At 34.3% G+C, this 19,883-nt stretch overlaps 2 protein-coding genes across 3 annotated transcripts; one reads left to right on the forward strand and one right to left on the reverse strand.

Annotated features, from left to right (window-relative positions):
• Positions 1 to 77: 77 nt before the first annotated feature.
• On the reverse strand, positions 78 to 7,734 carry LOC132286420 (factor of DNA methylation 1-like). 2 transcript variants are annotated; one of them, XM_059788750.1, is made up of 8 exons: positions 7,448 to 7,734; positions 4,835 to 5,735; positions 4,065 to 4,246; positions 3,374 to 3,463; positions 2,971 to 3,258; positions 2,070 to 2,288; positions 1,472 to 1,706; positions 78 to 332 (listed from the first exon to the last, which is right to left on the reverse strand). In XM_059788750.1, the coding sequence occupies exons 2-7, from the start codon at positions 5,733 to 5,735 to the stop codon at positions 1,479 to 1,481; spliced, it is 1,908 nt and encodes a 635-aa protein (XP_059644733.1). In that variant the 5' UTR covers positions 7,448 to 7,734; the 3' UTR covers positions 78 to 332; positions 1,472 to 1,478. The 2 variants fall into 2 exon arrangements, with proteins under 2 accessions (XP_059644733.1, XP_059644732.1); XM_059788749.1 differs by having other exon boundaries at positions 4,835 to 5,739.
• A 10,454-nt stretch (positions 7,735 to 18,188) lies between these two features.
• On the forward strand, positions 18,189 to 19,646 carry LOC132281929 (putative B3 domain-containing protein Os03g0621600). The gene is made up of 4 exons (XM_059783579.1): positions 18,189 to 18,278; positions 18,523 to 18,843; positions 18,980 to 19,123; positions 19,407 to 19,646. The coding sequence occupies exons 1-4, from the start codon at positions 18,189 to 18,191 to the stop codon at positions 19,644 to 19,646; spliced, it is 795 nt and encodes a 264-aa protein (XP_059639562.1).
• Positions 19,647 to 19,883: the final 237 nt, after the last annotated feature.

Genomic DNA, 19,883 nt, shown 5'->3' on the forward strand with positions numbered 1-19,883 from the left:
TATGAAGACCAATATCGTTTTAATTTGATTTGTTTCTTTTAAAATTTAAGCAGAAATTATAGAGGAAAAGAAATTGTCAAGATGAGAACTTCATTAATAGAAACCAATCCGATTTTCAGGGCATTCCAAGTGACTGCACTGGAAAATTGAAATGTTAATCTTATAATGGAGTTTTAACAAGTTCTGATGGCATACACTCACCAAAAAAGAAAGGTGGCATGAAATATACACCTAGGAAGAAATTTCACCCAAATTCTCATTTCATCACTTCAAATTTCTACAAGCTCCTCCCGCTTTATAGAACTTCCGTCTCCAGCCTTTTCCTGCACCACCTAGCAAGAGACCATATATGCACAAAACCGCAAAGAAATGCCGGCGTTAGCGTGTCTACTCGACAATAAATACGTCAAAAATATAAACTCATTTTAAAATAATAAAATGTTGCTTTTGATTTTAGTTTTCGATTGTCATGGTTTCCAAGTGGAATTAATGGGCGTTATTCAAGCAAGCAACTGTTTTCTCCAAAATCTCAGACACTGTAAAAGCAACAGTCCTTGACTTCGACAAACAATTTTCTGTCATTCTAATGGTACAAAAACTTCAGATAGACTTGAACGACCAACAAGAAAGTGCAATTGAAGCGCAAATGATTTTTTTATTTTTTTTGGAAATTTGTATGGGAAGGATGAACGAGTAAATGTTCCACAATGATGACAATGAGGAATATTTAAATTCAAACTAACTAAACCCATATTTAACCAGCTTAGAAGAGACAGTTTTGATTGTCCTTCTAGGTTGACATGAAAATGATTTTCTCTTGATCAATATGCTTTACCATTCCATGAAATACGCGACAGTAAAAATTTCCAGTTATTATGCATTTTTTAGCTCACTGGCCCATAAATGTTTACAATAAGAGATCATCTCTTACACTGTTGAGTAAAACAAGAAAAAGAATAAAGCCCCACAACGGTAATGGTTACCCAACCTGAAGGGCCAACAATTTATGCTACCACTGAACTAATTAACTATTTTGTAGAGTTGCAATGTCTAGTGCAGGGCAATATATATATATATATATATATTTTAAATATTATTTTCACAGGTATAAGTATAGTATTGACTGTTGGACCACCCTATACTAAAATAGGTGTCCTAGCTCTAGACATATCTTTAGAGTTGCACCCAAGTTTCTGGAACAAACAAGAGAATTTACTGCCAAAACTGATCAAATCTTTTGTATTTAATTTTCATTTGTGATTTATAGATGCCAACAAAATTTGTATTAATACCAATTATAAGACTCCAAATCTGTTCAAATTGACACTGTAAGCTTTAAAACACGTCTATTTAGATGATCATTATTCACAAGCATGCACGTGTCTTGATTCAAAACTCATTAAGCCATACCTTGATTGATCTATCCAGTAAAAATCGAAAATTAATGACAATAAAATATACAAGTACTGACCTTAATCTCATAATCTCTTGCGCTTAAGTATCTTCAAATTCTTCAAGATATAACTAATGACTTCCTTCAATGTTGCTTTCCTTTTTTCTTTGAAGTTCCACAGCTCAGGCACCACATACCTCCCACTTGGATTATACTCATTGATTTCTTTTAAGGCTGTAGTGATGGCCTCATATATTTCATCTCCCCATTCCTCCAGATTTTGCAGCATCTCATCATCCTCATTTATCACTTCCTGTATTACAAAACATCTTTTACATTTTCTTAATCTCCCAATAACTTGTTATTTAGATTTGTAGGAAGACAGGAGCACTTCCATTAAATTCTTGAACTGAAGCACCATTACAAAGTTACTGAAAATTGGGCAAGTTTTTAGCCACAAACAAGCTGAGAGAAAAATAGGTTCTAGTTTTCTCTCTACAATCTGTGTCTGTGTGAGACACTCAGGACCCTGATGAAAGAGTGTCTGGGAGCTATCTACTTGTTTGATAGAATTAACATATGAAAACACAATATATAGTGACAACCACGTGAACAAGCACTAGTTCACAGAATCACCACATGAGCAGAACAGTAGACGGATACTCAGAAAGTGTACCTCAGGTTTTCCTTCGACGACAACTATTTTAAATGGATGCCATTCTGGTTTTTTCAGTCTCTCCTGCCACAGGGAGCATTGTTCCGAGGCCTTGACTTGTGCTTCTTCAAGCGGGAATCTTAGTCTGCATGTATTCTGAAAGGGCTTTACATCAATTTCTCCCATTCTCTTTATCCCAATAAGAGTGTTGCGACCAGTGCTCAACATATCGCTCAAGCCCTGAAATAAAGAGAAACCAAACCAATGTCCTAAGTCATTTCAACATGAGGAAATTCATTGTGAACGAGTAGAAAGAATAAACCCAATAATCACAAGCTAGCTGCCAGAGGTTATGTGGTCGAAAAAGTGTGCTTTATGTTACTAGGGGGTTTATAAGTACAACTTGCTTATGCTTGCACTCAAAGAACAAGGGCCATTACCAGTGTGGTCCCCATAAATCAAGGGCATTGGGAAGGCTAGCTGGGATGCAGACCTAACCTTTGGCATAACACTATTTGCAAAGAGTGGCTGCTCTTGGGATTTGAACAGTGCTATTATGCTTGTAATAAAATAATATATCAATTGATCGATACCTTTTAGTAGATAGCTAACTAACAATTTAATTCTCTATGATCTCATTTTGTTTTGTTTTTCTCAACTACGAGAAAATGTGATTCCAGTAGGATAGTCAGACTTCATCTGATAATAACTTCTGTAACCTGAAGATATCTGGGGTGGGAACTTTTATTGGTGGCCAACTCGATCCTTGTGTGCTATGAAGCCACATATTTGACTTAAGGATACTTGTTAAACTTACAATTCATAAAAGTCCAATTCTCATAAGGTTACCTCAGCAGAGTTGGGCATAAAACTCAAATCAAACAGTCCCAGAGAACAAACGGGCAGGGAAAAGAAAACATACTGAAATCAATTCTTTACGAGCTTCTTGCAGCTCATCGTTACTTTTGCGCTCTTTGACAATGAGAGTTTGATTTAAAGACTCCAAATCGCCCATTTCATCAATTTTTTGTTCCAGTTCTTCAGTCATCTCTTTCATCTTTTTTTGAACAGCAGCATCATCTTCATCTCCTAGATGCTTCATCACCTGTAGTTTCCCTTTCAGCTCTTCAATTTCCATCTCCAATTTCTGTTTAGCATCTAGTTGTTTCTCTAAGTTAAGTATCTTCTTTAAAGCCTCTTCTTTCTCCCTCTGTCCATTTGAACCCCAGTCAATAAAAGCTACACAAATTGTTATATAATGAAAAAAGAAAACCTTAAAATGCAAACTAGCAGCACTAGTCATAGCCTAATGCTAAATTGCACACCTTTTGCTCTTCAACCAGCCTTAAGACATTCTCATCAGCTATTTTCTGCTCCATGGAAGCCATTTGAAGTGAATTGTTTCTCACAGTGTTCTAAAAGGGGGGGAAAAGGGGAAAAAAAAAAAAAAAAGAAAAAAAAAGAAAGAAAGAAGGAAAAACAAATAAATTAGTACTGACTACTCAGCTAAGGCATCCATACTGAAATAAGAAACTGCTCCTCTGTGAAGCTTTTGAAACAATCAATGTCTTTAGAGTAAGTACTTTTTCTGTCCTTTTTTAAATATATATATATATATATATATATATATTGTTTGGTGGAATCCAATGATACAGTTTTGATTTTTAATTCTTGAAACAGGGAATACCAGGGACAATTAGACAGATATAATCACTATAATTATGCTGGAAGAAGAGAACTTGTACATTTGCCTGTATTGTGTATATTACAAGGAAAAATCATGCAGAATTAAAAAAAGACATTTTTCTATACATCCTGCCTTCTGGTTGGGGCAAATCACTGCCGTTACAAGTGAAATGATCAATTCAGCAAACTTTTTTTGGCAAAATGAAAGAAAATCTTTGATGTCAACAGACACAGAGAGAGAAAACAATGGAAAAGAACAATATATATAAAATGCACATATATGCACGTGTCCATGCACTTAAATGAATGTATAAAATGAATATATATTACCTTTTTCTTCTCGTCATCAAGTTTCTGTCTCTCACGTTCAGTTAGTACCTCACGTTTGTTCAGCTCTTTGCTCCAAGAATCAAGGTCTTTTTTCTTCTTATCCAACTGATAGTTCAGCATCTCCTGCTCATCCAAAACCCTTTTAACATGCTCTCGTGCTAGACGCTGCATCTTCCTTGATTCTGACACAGTAATACAGCAGTCACGTATTATTAAATTAGTTAGTTTCATGTATCAATAGAGAACCAATATTCATGACGCTAAATGAATGGCCACGTATGATGATTGTGGCCCACTTTGAGGCTCTATGAGCCCCTAAAAGTTTGTTAATCAACTTAACCAATTTTTCATTGCTTATTTTTTTACATATTCAGCTCGTTTGCCACTTTGAGTCAAAGGGCAACCACTTGGTGCAAATAGTGCCAAATGTTAAATCTGTAACTAATATGTCCCTTCCAGTGCCCTCAATCAACCAGGACCAATATTAGCTAGTGTCTGGCCTTTACACAGCTCACACGCACCAACAAGTTCAACATATACTTTAGAACCCTAAAAATATAATGATTGGAGGTAAATGAACAACGGCCGGGAGTGGATCCACCAGTGGTTGAAATCCAACATTCGCAAGTGAAGTAGATATGTAAATGTAATAATCTACATAGATGATTATCAACATCACATCATGCATGTATAGCCATGTACGAGTGTGCACAAGCATGCACATAGACGAACACACAGACTTACACACAAAAAGAGAGAGAGTGGGGAACCTTCGTAGAAAGCAACATGTAGCATGTCTTTCTCCACAAGCATCCTACTTAGCGACATGGTCTTCTCATTGTACTGGTACTGTAATTCATTCAGATTTTCATTTTTCATATCTATCTCAATGGCTAGGTTTGCCACCGTTTTGTTTCTATCCCGAGTCGCTTCTCGAACAAGGTTAGAGATTGTTTTAACCTCTCCTTTCTTACGAAGATAATTTCCCACTGGCCCTTCCGAACTATAGTCATCCTCACGAGCAAACCATCCATAAATATGTGAACCAGGAAGATTTTTCTGAGCATTCCATTCCTTTTTGCTGTGGTGGTCAGACTCAAAAAATTTCTCAAATTCCATGGCATTCTTGAAACCAGTCCAATCGCTATCAAATTTCACAACAGCTTGGGCAGTTTGGTGCTGGTCATCCCAGAAAAGCTCTACTTCTAGAGGTTTATATTTAGAGAACTTTTTCAACCAATCTTCACTGTCACCCAAATGTTTTTCATTCTTTGGCTCATTCACTATATTCATCACAATTCCAGTCCAAGGCCAGCAGTATAGGTCATTCTGATCAGAGCTTTGAGCTGAAGGTGGTGGTCTAGTCGCATGCTGGGGTTCCTCAGCCTCATTTGCAAGGTCCATCTCCAAGAATTTGGCGAGTGCAAGGTGGTTCGCCTTTTGTTTTGCGGTTCTGTTCGAGGAACCTTTGCCCACTCCTGAAGCATGTTGAAAAAGCTCCTTGTACTTGTAATCTTGTTTCTTCTTTCCAGCACAGAAGGGGCACCTAAGGGTGCCATTTGCACTCTTTACTTTGTAGTTGCCAGCTCTCAGTTGGTCATAAGGTTTCTCTTTGTAATCATCTATCTCCGATTCACTTATGTCCGAATCTTCATCAGAACTGTAGTCCATCTAACTTGAAAATTAAAGCCAAAAAATGAATTGTTAGAAACATGGAAATTGAAGAACTCATACTTATATAATACTGGAAATCATCAAAACAGTAACTATCCAAGATAGACATTCTATTGAAAGAAATTAAGCCACATTTCTGAAAAGAAAGAAAAAAAAGAATTGTGAAATAAAATAAAATGCAGTAAGGTAGCAACAACCTGCTATTGAGACAACATGATAGTTCAAAACATGAATAAAAATCATGATTTGGATTATGAATAGAAAAAGTTGAAATTAGTGATATTGCACTAAATTAAGTAGTGTGGGATTTGTACAGTATACCTTGACAAGATCACAATCATGAATAATGCCAGCGTGATAATTAAGAAATAAATCTATTATATTTGATTATTTGGACATGTGTGCATATAGTACATAAGGTTATAAGGTAATATATTGATGCAATCTATAGAATCTGATGCATAAATGACTGAATTAATGGAGTAGGCAAAGACTGGCAGACGTGAGAACACATGTTCCGGTCTAAGTTTCTTTCAAACAATACCGAAAGGTTAGATCTATGTCCTACCCCTCCCAGCAGACCACATTGGGGGACCGTGGCTCGGTAAAGGCCTTTTTTATGGCCTTCCTAAATTAGGTTTAAATTTATATCCAATAGACAGATTAAAAGCAATTTCAATGAAACTGTTTCTACAGAAAACATTTTCTAGTTTTATTTTATTTTATTTTTTTTTTATGGATGAAACATGTTCTTCCTTAATAAATTAGGTTTAAATTTATATATAATAGACAGATAAAAGCAGTTTCAATCAAACTGTTTCTACAGAAAACATTTTCTAGATTTTTTTTTTTAATTTTTATGCAAGAAAATCATTTTTTTTTTTTCTTTTTTGAAGAGGCTGCGCGTGCATGTTTTGGAGGTTGAAAGACCCACTAATACCACTTCCTCCAGAAATGTGGTCTGGCAAACAATTTTATGGAGCTTAGGGAAATAAAAATCCTTCTGTTGGTCGACATTTTCAGTGAATGTGGTTATTTATTCTTAAGAATATACAAAGAATACAAGAAGGAAGTGAGAGCAATCAACCCTAAGAAAAAAAAATACAACTGAAAAATAGAACAGAACCAGGCTACGGTCCCCAGAAGTGAGACTAATAAATTAAACCCAATATATATATATATATATGTTCTAAATCAGAATTATTGAGCCCTACAAACTGGAGGGCCTCCATGCAAGTATTAGAAGCAATCTCATTAACATTACAGAATCCAAAACATCTTATATATAGCAAACCCAAATTAATCAAAACTGAACTCTAAACAAACTAAGACGAGTAGTACTGTACTCTGAAGCTGACACGATGCAACCAAAATCCATGAAAACTCATTGTCATTGCTGAGTCAACCCAAAATGCCCTCCGTTGTCTCACATTTTTGTGAAGCCGAGTCAACCCAGTCGCAATCATACCACCAATGAAACAACAAACGAAGCTCACACACATGCAATGTCGGTTATACAGCAAAAACAAGCCCAATAACAAGAACGAACCATAATATACAGTGTACACACATAATCGTATGTGAGATTAGGAGTACTATGCCGAGTCAACCCGGTGGTCGATCCGGCATATAATCAACAAACATTCACCCAAAAATCACCATATTGAAGAGCAAATGGCAAAAATCAACCACGAGAGAAGTTATTTTACCTCGTCTATGGCAGTGAAACCAAACTATCAGAATCCGATGATTCTTTCGGCGAATATGACGAACGCCGACGAGTGCCACGAAGCAATTGGAAGATGACGATAGCTAAACCCGTCTGTCTTCAAACCAACAAAACCCTAGAGGGAGAGAGTGGCATTTTTGGTTTCTGGTTTTGGTACGGTGCCATTGTCGGGAACAAGGTGACCATATATATGTTCTCTTAACAAACACGGTCTAAAAGTTTATAGTTCGATAAATTTGAATATTAAACTGAGTGATGAGCAAGCACCAAGCAGCACTGTATTACTATATAAGTTTAAATGCTGACAATATGTGTTTTTTTTATAAATTACATTCACACGCATAAATAAACATTTTGATTTTATATCTTAAAAAATATATCAACTGTCATTATTGCTCTCACTTATTTAAAATATTTTAATAGCAAATATCAAAATTTTTAAAAGACGAAAGTGCCATTAAGGAATATCCAACAGTATACTTGCATTAATTAATAATTTTGTAATTATAAACCATTTTGTAATTACAAATGCCAACCGGTTTAAGCCCCTTATCTTCAAGGTTTCAAGTCCGAGTGGAGCATGTGTGCACGAATATAACTATTAAAAAATATATATAATTTTGTAATTTAACATTATTTAATGATCCTATATTATTTTTATAATTATTATTTCTATTATCAAATAGATTGGGGCGGATTCGAACCACCAGCCACTCAAATCATTAGATTTCAGCACTTTTACCATCTTGGAGCTTCCAAATCTTTATGTTAGAATAGTCTTTCACAAGAAGAGACAATTTGTTTGAACAATGCAAATAGCATACATAAAATGTGAAAAAAACAAAATAAAAAATCAATTGCATTCAAGGCGGAGCAAGGAATTTTAGTTTGGGGGAGCCGAATTTGTATTATGTAATTAAATTTTATTTTAAAAATAAATTATAATATAATTTTGCATATAGTATATATTCATAATATATATACCTCAAGAATAAAAATGCAACCTTAATAAATAGAAGAAAAAAAATTGATATGAGAAAGAAATATATAGAGGAGCAAATGATACTTTTCAATTAAAAAATGAAGAGATAAAGAGAGAACATTGTTAAAGAATCAAATTTTCTTCGACAATTGTTTAATTATTCATAAAGTCATTTTGGATTTTACTTTTGAAAAAATATATCATTATTATCTTCATGAAAGATTTAGAAAATTATTAATTTTAACTAAATAAAATTACACAAGTTCTATAACTTATAGTAACTTATTCAAAAAATTAATTGCCATACAATTTGTCATTTAGCAAGTGACAATTAGAAGTATTAATATATATGATATCATTGTCGCTATTGGCATTTTGTCATTTAGGTCTCAAAACATTTTAATTTCTCCTCCTTTCTAATGAATCCAAAACTTACAAATAGTGATTAGTATATAATTTTAGATATTTTAATTGTAAAAACCGTAAGACTAAAATGTGTGACAAAAAGAAAAAACAAGTGAATGCATTTTTATTAAAAATGAGGGGACATCAATGTATTTTTCTCTTTTAAATTAATATACATGTGTATATATAAATGAAGTAATGATGAGTATACTACAATTATAATAACAAAAATTTATGTTTTACAATAATTTTCTTTTTGTATGGTATGTTTCACAAGATTTGAGTTTTCAAGAGTATGACTAAAATGGTCAAAGTCAAAAGGATGCAATTTAAATTAATTTTCGAACTTTATACTTTGAGGTAGGGGTGCATACGGTCCGGTTTGGACCGGATTATGAGTATTTTGGGACCAAACCATTTATAACGGTTTCACTATTTTTGAAATCAGTCCGAACCATAATATTCATGGAACCAAACCAAACCAAACCATGAAAAACCGGTTTGGTTCGGTTCGGTTTGCCAGTCTCAGTTGATTTTCTTTTTATTTTATTTTAATTTTGAAAGGGCAAAGTTAAAAAATAAAAAAATAAAAAATATTAACTAACATTGATATATTACACACACCCACACCCACACACACACACACACACAAAAAAAAAAAAAAGGAAAGAAAATTTAGATATATTTGAAAGAAAAGGAAAGAAAATTGAAATATAATTGAAAAGGGAAATTTGACTTTTTTTAAAAGAAATTTATAAGGAATTTAAAGAACAAAAGAAAGAAAAGGAGCACGTGAGAACTGTAATTGATTTAGGGTTTAGGATATGATATACATATATATAAATATATATTATATAACATAGTAACGGTTCGGTTTGGGCTGGTCCGGTCCAGTATGAGCCTAAACCAGGACCGGACTAAAAAATTACAGTTCCATAATTTTGAGCCCAGGACCGGACCAAACTGCTATACAATTAGCCCAAACCGCCCAATTCAGTACTGTCCAGTCCGATTTTTCGGTTTACCGGTTTTTTTGAACACTCCTACTTTGAGGCTAATATACAAGTGTTTTGAAAAAGTTGAGGGACCAAGTGAAATTGTCAATAAATTTTAGGACTTCAATTTAAAATTTATTTGTAAAATAACTAGGCTCCGCTCCTAATTGCATTGACTTCCTTCACGAATAACATAATTACATGGACCTCCCATTCCCATATATATATATATTTTCAAGGCAAGAAAATCTTTCATTAGATGAAATTAAATATGAATACAATCTATATAAGCTTTCTCTTCTATGAAAGTTGGGAAAATATCAAAAAAACATACAATTTCTCTTCTCTGCATAGCATACTGGGCAAGACTATAACCAAAACATTTGCATGCCTCTTCACCCAACCAATCTTCCATCGATCATGTCGTTTTATATAAGCCTGAATATCTCCCCAAATAGCTTCAATGTCCCCAAATAGCTTCAATGTCAACTGAAACTTTTGATGGATTAGTCACTAAACTACAATCTCCTACAATCTCCACTTCTATTAATTCCCATGCTTAAGCCCACTTTAAGGCTAATCTTGCAGACATGGCTTCAGCTATTAATGCAGAAGCCACGTTTGGGAAGAAATGGATGACCGTCTTTAAAACCTTACCCCTAGTAGCAACATCTTTGGTGTGATCTTTATAGGCAGCATCAAAATTCAACTTCAATCCATTTTCTGCAGGAGCTTTCCATCGCACAACATCAAATTGAGAGGAACTGCTCATCCTAGCTTCATGGCCACCTTTAATAACCTCTTGATACTTATTCCAATGGTGAAACGCTAACTGCATTAGAGCCCTCCCCAATCTCTTTCTGTTCATAATAAAATTGATTTCTACTCTTCCATAAATACCAGCAAACATAGACAATTAAGCTCAAATATAAATCTCTATCCTCTGCCTTTTCCCACAATTTCATTAGACCACAAAACCATTGCACCCATGTATTATTATGGAAACAATTAGGATCCAATCTGATATGGCAAAATTTTCACACTTTAACGGCATAAGGGCATCTCAACATCACATGTTCAATAGATTCACTATCCAAACCACACCTCAAACAAATATCAGATTCCACAACTTGACGTTTCTTTAAATCTTCCAAACTGGGACAATCCTATAGACACAACTCCAAATAAAGTGATTAATTTCTCCTTCACCTTAAGCTTCCATAAGTTGTCCCAAAATCCATTAACAGCTGCACATCCATCAATTCTTCCTCATATCCCAACGATCTAGTAGCTCTTTGCAACCACTCAAGGGCAACCCTGTATGCAGACTTCACCGTAAAACTTCTATCATTTGAGAATTTCCATACTTTTTATCCCTAACAGTAGTTTCACTTAATGGAATTGAAAAAAATTTCTCAGACTCTTCTTGAGAAAAAAACTGAGAAATAAGCACAATATTCCAAGATTTTGAATAAGGATCCACCAAGTCCTGAACTGTGCACACATTGCACCCCGTAAAACAAAGTGAAGAAATTTAAAACCTGAAGAATTTGGAATCCATGGATCAGTCCATACCTGCACTGTAGTCCCTGTACTTACTCGCCACCTCAGGCCTCTCTGCACAACCTCTCTAGATGAACATATGCTCTTCCAAGCCCAACTTGAATTACCTCTTATTCTGGCCTCTAAAAAAGAATTGTGAGGGTAATACTTTCCTTTGTAAATTCTTGAGAGTAGACTACCATCCTCCACCGCTAGCCGCCATCCTTGTTTAGCTAAAAGTGCAATATTAAAAGCTTTGAGATCTCTAAAACCCAAGCCACCCTCTTGCTTATTCCTGCACAACTGTTTCCATTTTAACCAGCACAAGTTCCGTCCTTCCTTAGACCTAGACCACCAAAAGTGCATAACTTTACTACTCAAACTTTTGCAAACTCCCATAGGAAGCCTGAAACAACTCATGGTATGCGTAGGAAGGGCTTGAAGAACAGACTTAATAAGAGTCGCCTTCCCAGCAGTAGAAAAGAAACAATCTTTCCACCCCTTTATCTTGTCAACCATTCTGTCTTCAAGATATTTGAAAATCTGTTTTTTGGATCAACCAATCTCAGCTGGCATCCCCAAATACTTGTCAAACCTTCCCCCTATGACAACTCCCAACCTTTTGCTCAAATCTTCCCTCTCATCAGCAAGGACATTAGCATGAAAAATAATGGACGATTTTGAGTAATTGATTTGTTGTCCTGTTAATCTCTCATACCTGATCAGCAACTGTTTCAATACATTTAGTTCCCTGTCATTTGCTCTACAAAACACCAAAGAATCATCTGCAAATAGCAAATGAGATACAGTTGGCCCTCTATTCATCTGAATCCCAGATAAGTGTCCATTAGCCGTTGCCACATTAATTAACTTGGTAAGTCCCTCTGCACATGATAGGAATAAGTAAGGTGATAAATGATCACCTTGTCTAATCCCTCTAGATGGTACAAAGAGATCCCCTGCACTACCATTCAACAAAATAGAGTAGGAGACAGTACTAACAGTTTCCATAACCACTATAATCCACTTTTCATCAAAACCCAATTTATTCAACACTTTGTGTAAATAAGTCTACTTCACCCTATCATAAGCCTTCGCCATGTCCAACTTCACTGCCATGAATTTATTTTTCCTTCCGGTCCTGATTTTCAAAAAATGAACTACCTCATGTGCAATAAGTATATTGTCCGTTATTAAACTCCCTGACACAAATGCACTTTGCTCTTCACTAACAATACTAGCTAACAAAGGTTTTAAGCGATTCGCTAATATTTTAGTAAAGAGCCTCATTACCACATTGCACAGTGAGATGGGTCAAAATTGAGATATGTTAGTAGGTACTCTCACCTTCGGAATCAACACAACATTGGTGGCATTTGGGCTTTTCAAAAGCTGACCATGTTCTAAAAAATCATTAAAAGAACTTATAAGATCTCCCTTTATCACATCCCAGTATTGCTGGTGGAAAATTGGTGTAACTCCATCAGGTCCTGATGCTTTGAGTGGAGCCATTTCATTAGCGCTTGATGCACTTACCCCTCAATAGCCTTCTGCATTAACTTCTGGTTCATCCCAGCAGTAACCATTGGTCCCACAAATTCCAGAAAGCCTCATCATCAATAGATCCTGTAGAAGTAAACAAATTGTGGAAATAATTCTCTGCTTCCCCTTTAATTACTTGATCATCATCCAACCAATTTCCTTGGGAGTCCTCTAGTCCTTTTATCATATTTCGATTTCTCCTTCTCATGGTAACAATATGAATTTTTTTTGAGTTTCTATCACCATGTAACAACCACTCCTTCTGAGATTTTTGGCGCCAATACAACTCATCATTTTTCCATTATGCATTTATCTTCTTCTGGACCTGATCGCATGCATTTGCAGAGTAATCGCCCTCATTCTCTCTTACCCCTTTCAATTGAGCTTCCAACTGTTGAATTTGCAGGTGTGAGTTCCATTTCTTCTGTTTACTCCATCGCACAAGGTTTCTTTTACACTTTTTTAATTTTTCCTTCAAACAAAATTGCGAGGTACCATACCCTTGAAATTGCCAAGCCCTTTCAACAACGGAAGCACATTCCTCATCTTGAACCCACCTCGAGTCAAACATGAAACTTTTCCTCTTCGAGCCTTTTTTTAAGAACAAATCTAACAAGATAACTGCATGGTCAGACCCAACAATATGGAGGTGTTGAACAGCAGCCGCTAAAAATTGAATTCGCCAATCCACAGTAGCTAGAACACGATCCAACCTTTCATTTACATTCGCATCCCCATCCCTATTGTTACACCATGTAAAAGGATAACCCAGAAAACCCAAATCATGCAACTGGCAGTCAGCCACAAAGTCTCTAAAGCTCTTCAACGTCCGACCATGCCTTACTCTACCTCCTTTCTTCTCCTCTGGATACAATAAATCATTAAGATCACCCAGCAAAACCCATTTTGATCCAACTGAAGTTTGTAATTTTCTCAGAAAATTCCATTGTTCTTTCCGAACTGCGTCCTTTGTACTAGCATAAATAGCAGTGAAACACCAATTCCGTTCTGGCTTACCTCCCTGCAAACATGTAACCTGAAAACTGGATGCCTTCATCACCGTGAGTGGCTTCTCGTTTTTCCAAAAAATAGCTAAACCTCCAGCTAGACCATTAGGATCTACACAAAATAAATTATCATACTTCAATTTCCGACGAACGGCCTCTAATTTTTCCTTCATATTTTTTGTTTCAATTAAAACTATCACATTTGGGGAATGTTGGCAACCCAACTTAATCAACTGTCGAATTGTCAGGGGATTCCCCACACCCTGGCAATTCCAACTGAGAATTTTCATGATGACGTCGGGGGCCATTTAAGGCTGGCTGCCACCACCTCAAAATCCGATAACATACCAGTTTCTGTGTTAAACTGTTCCGTCGAATACTCCCGATCAACAGTAGGGCACACCCTCTTGGCTCGTATTGCGACTTCATTTTGTTCCGAATCATCCAATCCCCGCTTCTGCATCCTTTCCGTATCTTCCACTTGGGTACTACCATTCCTCGCTGGCTTCTTCAATCGCTTTCAGGTAGTTATCGCTTTCTTTTTCACAGTTAGGGATTTCTGATTTGCACTATCAGTTGTTGCAATCTGATCATGAAGAGCAACGGGCTGGCTTGTACAGTTTGAAGAAGAGGGTTGTTTATTTGGTAATGTATCTGCACCAAACATTCCCATCTGGAAACTGCATTTGCATTCAATTAGTTATTGTATTTTTGTAGTCTGCTAATGTAGGAGAGAGCTTGAGTTCTAAATACTGGCTTTTATTCATATTAAAATTGAGGCTAGTAATTAAAATTTTGATATTTTAGATATATCAATTGCATTAATGTTATTTGATATTTTCCAAGATTTATTGTTTTTTCAAAATGAGGTAATGATATTATGTCAACTCTTTACAAGTCTACTCATGAACTCTTGAAATACGTTCACAAATGTAACAGTAATAATTGAACGGACTCAATTCGTGGTTTACTTAACAGGTTTAAATGTAGTTTGAATTCAACTTATTTAGTTAACAAGCAAAAAATTAACTTTAATTCCAGCAAGTTTAAATGTCATTATTTTTAAAATAAGGGAACAAAATCAAAAGAAAAATAAAAAATATCTCAATATTTGCAGACATGTAGTATAATTCTTTTACTAGCATTTTATCCTAGAATTAAAAGATGTTATTATTTCAAAAAAATTGTCAGTTTTTATTAACTTCCAAAAATGAATAGTACCAGGAGTTACCAGTAGTAAATCAGTAATAAAGCCAATTCTAAAACAGCCCTCGTAAAGTTCTCACTCAATATTCATCTCCTTTCTAAACAATGGCTTCTAACTCTCTCCTCACTCATTTCAAAGAAGTTCCTCTCTCATATACTCTCCATCTTTTTTCAAGAAAGAAATATGAGGTAGAAATACATAGATATCCTCTTTCAATCAATTTCTCGAGCTCAATCCGGTACGCCATAATCCTAATTCTAATTTTTTAAAGTAATTTATTATTTTCTGCAAAAGCAATTTCATTTTTTTAGAAAAAAAATAATAAAATAGTGCATGGTAGCATAGTTAGAAGTTTTAAATTTTAGATAGTATATTTGCAGGGATGGATCTAGATATTCATATAGAGGGTTTTATTTTATTTTATTTTAATTTCAGTGAGGACAATTTTAAAATTTTAATAAATACAAAAAAATATAAATTTAGAGATGTAAAATGTAATAAAAAAAATTTAACTGTAGATCCGCCAGCTTACTTGGTGAATCTTGTTTTAACATAATTTTGCTTTCACAAGATAGACATAATTTTGCTTAGAGAAGGTGCACTTGCATCAAAGAAAAATGATCCGTGCCAGCTTACTTGGTGAATCTTGTTTTAACATAATTTTGCTTTCACAAGATAGACATAATTTTGTTTAGAGGAGGTGCACTTACATCAAAGAAAAATCCTATTAATATATTTTAATATTTGATTATTTTAGGATGCTAGATATAGCTTACTTGGTTAATCTTGTTTTAACATAATTTTGCTTTCACAAGATAGACATAATTTTGTTTAGAGGAGATGCACTTACATCAAAGAAAAATCCTATTAATATATTTTAATATTTGATTATTTTAGGATGCTAGATATTGCATCATGTGTTATTTTATATTGGACAATACTTAGATCCTTACTAGTGAGGATTTACAACAAACTCACGACTGATGTGGACTAATAATAAATATTAATACTTATTATTTTCCAAGAATCTACAAATTAAATAGTACCCATGTGAGAAATTGAGGATTTAGGGGGTACTGACTAAGGAAAAAAAAAATATATATATATATATATATATATATATATATATATATATATATGGCATGGAAATCAAATAAACTGTTTCAATAGAATACTAAAAAAATGTCAGGAAAAAGAATTAAAAAAAAAAAGATAAAAAAAGAGAAGGTAAACATTCATTGGGTATAAAGTTCTAACGAGGGAAAAAAAATTGTGGAGAGAATGACTTTATGAATCACTATATATGAAGAAAGTTCTCACTTCTCACGTGGATGATAAAAGATTTATATACAATGTCAACAAATCAAAATGGAATCAAATCATTAGAAATGGAATAAATTTTTTTTGAGAATGTCAACAAATCATTAGAGATCTGAATCAGTGATGCAGTGCTTACTTGGGAGCTTTGTCAATACCATGTAGATGCTTAGGTGGTTAATTGGAAGATCAAGAGATAATCTTGAGAAATAATTTAATTTTTCTAGTTATTTATATTTATATTTCCTAGTATTTTGAGTATTGTAAGTTGTGTTAATTGAAGATCAAGAGAGGTATTGACAAATGACTTGATTTTCCCAACTACGTATACTTTATATTTCTTAGTATCTTGGGTATTGGAAGTTGTATTTAATTTAGGCTTTGTTCATTTCTAAGTAAAATATATTTCTCAGAAAATATATATTTTTTTCATGTAAATTTTTTATTTTTTATTTTTTATTTTTTTGATGTTTAGCAAAAGTTTTTGTGAAGTTACAATCAAGTCTATTGAGTGAAGTGTGCAAACACTAAAAAATAAAAATAAAAACTTTTAAAAATATTTTACATTCAAATAGACCGAGATTGTTGTCAACTTTGTAACTTGTGTTGAGAGTTAGGCGTTGCAGCTTCTTTAATGCAGAGTAGAAAATGAAGACATATACATACATATATATATGTGGGTGATTAGGCACAGATGTAATGTGAGCTTCGTGGGGACATCCGACCCCACTGAATTTTTATTATTATATTTTACATCCTTAAATTTATACTTTTTTATATTTATACCCATAAAATTTTAAAATTGCCTCAACTGAAATTATGAAAAAACTCCTCTATATAAATTTGCCCCCGCCCTCCTATGAATTTCTAGGTCCGTCCCTGTGGGTGATGGAAGATGAGAATAATTTTGAGACACTTTTGGACTTGAATTACGTTTAGATGTCGTAACCCTTTGTTTATTTAACTCCTTCTCTTGATTGTGATTTCTTCTATATTTTTCTTCTTCCTCTTATTGTAACGGGTGGACGCTTACTCGTTGACCCAAAAGCTTAACGGGAAAACGTCCACCCTTTACAATTGACATCAGAGTCAAACCCAGTTCTTAATTCGATGTCACACCAAATGTCTAACTCGGAGGTAGGGTGGCCCGACCGTAATGAAGGCGTTGCGAGTTCAAGTGGAGAAGAATGTTAGAGGTTTCTCACATCAGATCCAAATGAAAAGCTAAAATAGGTGGGTATGTAGTACTACTCAATAACATAATTTTTGGATCAACAGACAAACGCTCACCCGTTACACCACCAGCGTCAAGTTGGTAGATAAAAAGACTTTAAACCAAATTTAGAGAAGAAATCCACGCAAGGGTTTGTTGCTACTCATTTATAAATTTAATTTAAATTGGCAAGAGATGGAATCAAATAAATTGAAATATATACCATTCCATTGGCTAAGAATTATAAATACAATCCGTTTCATGTAAATGTCTTTTTGTTTATTGAACTTTCTTAAGTAAATGCCTTTCCAATTCCAAGTATACTAATGCCTTAAGAATAATAGTGTATTTCTGAAAATGTAGACTCCTATTCATAGAAACTTACCTGCACTACTATTTCATTAGATTTTGGAACTATAATGATGAAGTCCACACGTTGCTTGGACTCTATCCCATTAGGGTTAAATAGGGTTTTTACGCTTTTGTAGGGGTTTTGGCGTGAACAACAACAATGGTGAAACCTGGCAGGAAGTTCTCTTTCTCTGATACTTGTCCTCAGTTCTTCAAAGTTTATCTCCCAGCTCAAAGCACTAACCAACTGGTAATTTTTTATTTCCCTTCTACTATCAAACTTCCACCATGAACAATATTTGAGGAAAATGACAGTTTTATCACCAAAATGTTTTCACAACACCCAATCAAAATATATATATATATATATATATATATATATATATAAAACTTCACTTTGCTACATCTACTATATAGACTATACTTTTAGCTAAGAAAATTTATATAAATAGCATAACTTTGTATTTTAAAATTCAATTTTTGTTCTGTTACAGAAAATTCCACCGGCATTCGTCGAGAAATTCAATGGAGTTATACCTTCCAAATCTACAGTTATAAATCAGGGAATGGGATCATGGAGTGTTGAACTGAACTTGGTTGATAACGAACTATATTTTCAGAATGGTTGGCACAAATTTGTGCAAGACAATTCATTAGAAATCGGAGATTTTCTAGTATTCTGCTTTGATGGTAGTTCAATGTTCCATGTCAAAATATTTGGAAAAACTGCCTGTCTAAAGGAGGTTCCAATCCCTAGTAGAAAGAGTACTAAAAAAGAATCAACAGTTCTCCCAAAAAAACTGACATTTAAAGCAGTAAGTACTTGTTAATTTCTAGTGGAGCATACAAGTTTCCAACTTGCCTCAAAATATAAGAGTACTAATCATATATACATATATACATAGCTCACCTATACATATATATACATATAATGCGGAAAAGTATGAACAGTCTATCCTTGAAGACAGCCGCAAGCGGATAGCTATGGAAGAGAATGATGGAGCTCCCAAAGCAGCAACAGAATTCGTCTCTACACACCCTTCTTTCCAAGTAGTTATAAAGCCATCTTATACTGACATTAATGGTTGTTATCTGGTAAGGTTACGACTCGACATTTCTTACCAAAATTCAACCAAAACACACACGCGCGCACACGTGCGTAAAGTTGTCATGAAAATTCTGTAGCTGTATCAGAACTAGCATTAACTAATTATTAGGGAACGTGTAGCAAACCAAAAAAAAAAACCTTGAAACTGATAACTATAGGGACCAAAGGACTTCTGATGTCAAGCTCAAAATATGTCATACCACTTGTTTTGATTAATTCTTCACATTGTATATCAATGCTCGATATTATATAAACTTGCATTTTGTGCAGCATATACCAGTAAGCTTCATCAACAAATACATGGGAAAGGGTAAAGAGAATGCTATTCTTCAGGTGTCAGCTAATAAATGGCCTGTGAAAGTGAAAACCTATCTGAATCGCATAGCCAGGTTTTCTTCAGGTTGGAAAGGGTTTACTAAAGATAACACTCTCGAAGCAGGAGATGTTTGTGTCTTTGAGCTAATTAAGAGAGATGATTTTGTGCTGAAAGTTTCTATCCTGAGGGGTTGAAAGATTGCTTATTATCTCTATAAATGTTGAATCAATGTTGAGAACTTATTATGATCATACACTATATGTAATATGTTGGATATAGATTATGTTCAAGGGGTTAAGGTTCTCTATATATACAACTTTTGTTTCTTTAAGTTTTCTATTCCCTATAATGTGGTTGATTTTATGGAGAAAGCCTAAGTTTTAACTGTGCTCGTCATTTAAAGCTCAAGCATTGAAAGTAATGCAGGAAAA

The sequence above is a fragment of the Cornus florida genome, unplaced genomic scaffold (assembly GCF_030987335.1).
Source record: "Cornus florida cultivar Cherokee Brave unplaced genomic scaffold, ASM3098733v1 CherokeeBrave_3.0.0_Hap2_Chr11, whole genome shotgun sequence".
Taxonomy (NCBI): Eukaryota; Viridiplantae; Streptophyta; class Magnoliopsida; order Cornales; family Cornaceae; genus Cornus; species Cornus florida.

Bases quoted from the DNA above. Each gene is read 5' to 3' on its own strand.
- LOC132286420 (XM_059788750.1), bottom strand. From the start codon at position 5,735: ATGGACTACAGTTCTGATGAAGATTCGGACATAAGTGAATCGGAGATA. The intron at 3,464-4,064 runs GTAATATATATT...CCCCCCTTTTAG, and splicing joins TTGATGACGAGAAGAAAAAG to AACACTGTGAGAAACAATTC. The intron at 3,259-3,373 runs GTGTGCAATTTA...TCAAATGGACAG, and splicing joins GGCTGGTTGAAGAGCAAAAG to AGGGAGAAAGAAGAGGCTTT.
- LOC132281929 (XM_059783579.1), top strand. From the start codon at position 18,189: ATGGTGAAACCTGGCAGGAAGTTCTCTTTCTCTGATACTTGTCCTCAG. The intron at 18,844-18,979 runs GTAAGTACTTGT...AAGTATGAACAG, and splicing joins AAAAACTGACATTTAAAGCA to TCTATCCTTGAAGACAGCCG. The intron at 19,124-19,406 runs GTAAGGTTACGA...CATTTTGTGCAG, and splicing joins ACATTAATGGTTGTTATCTG to CATATACCAGTAAGCTTCAT.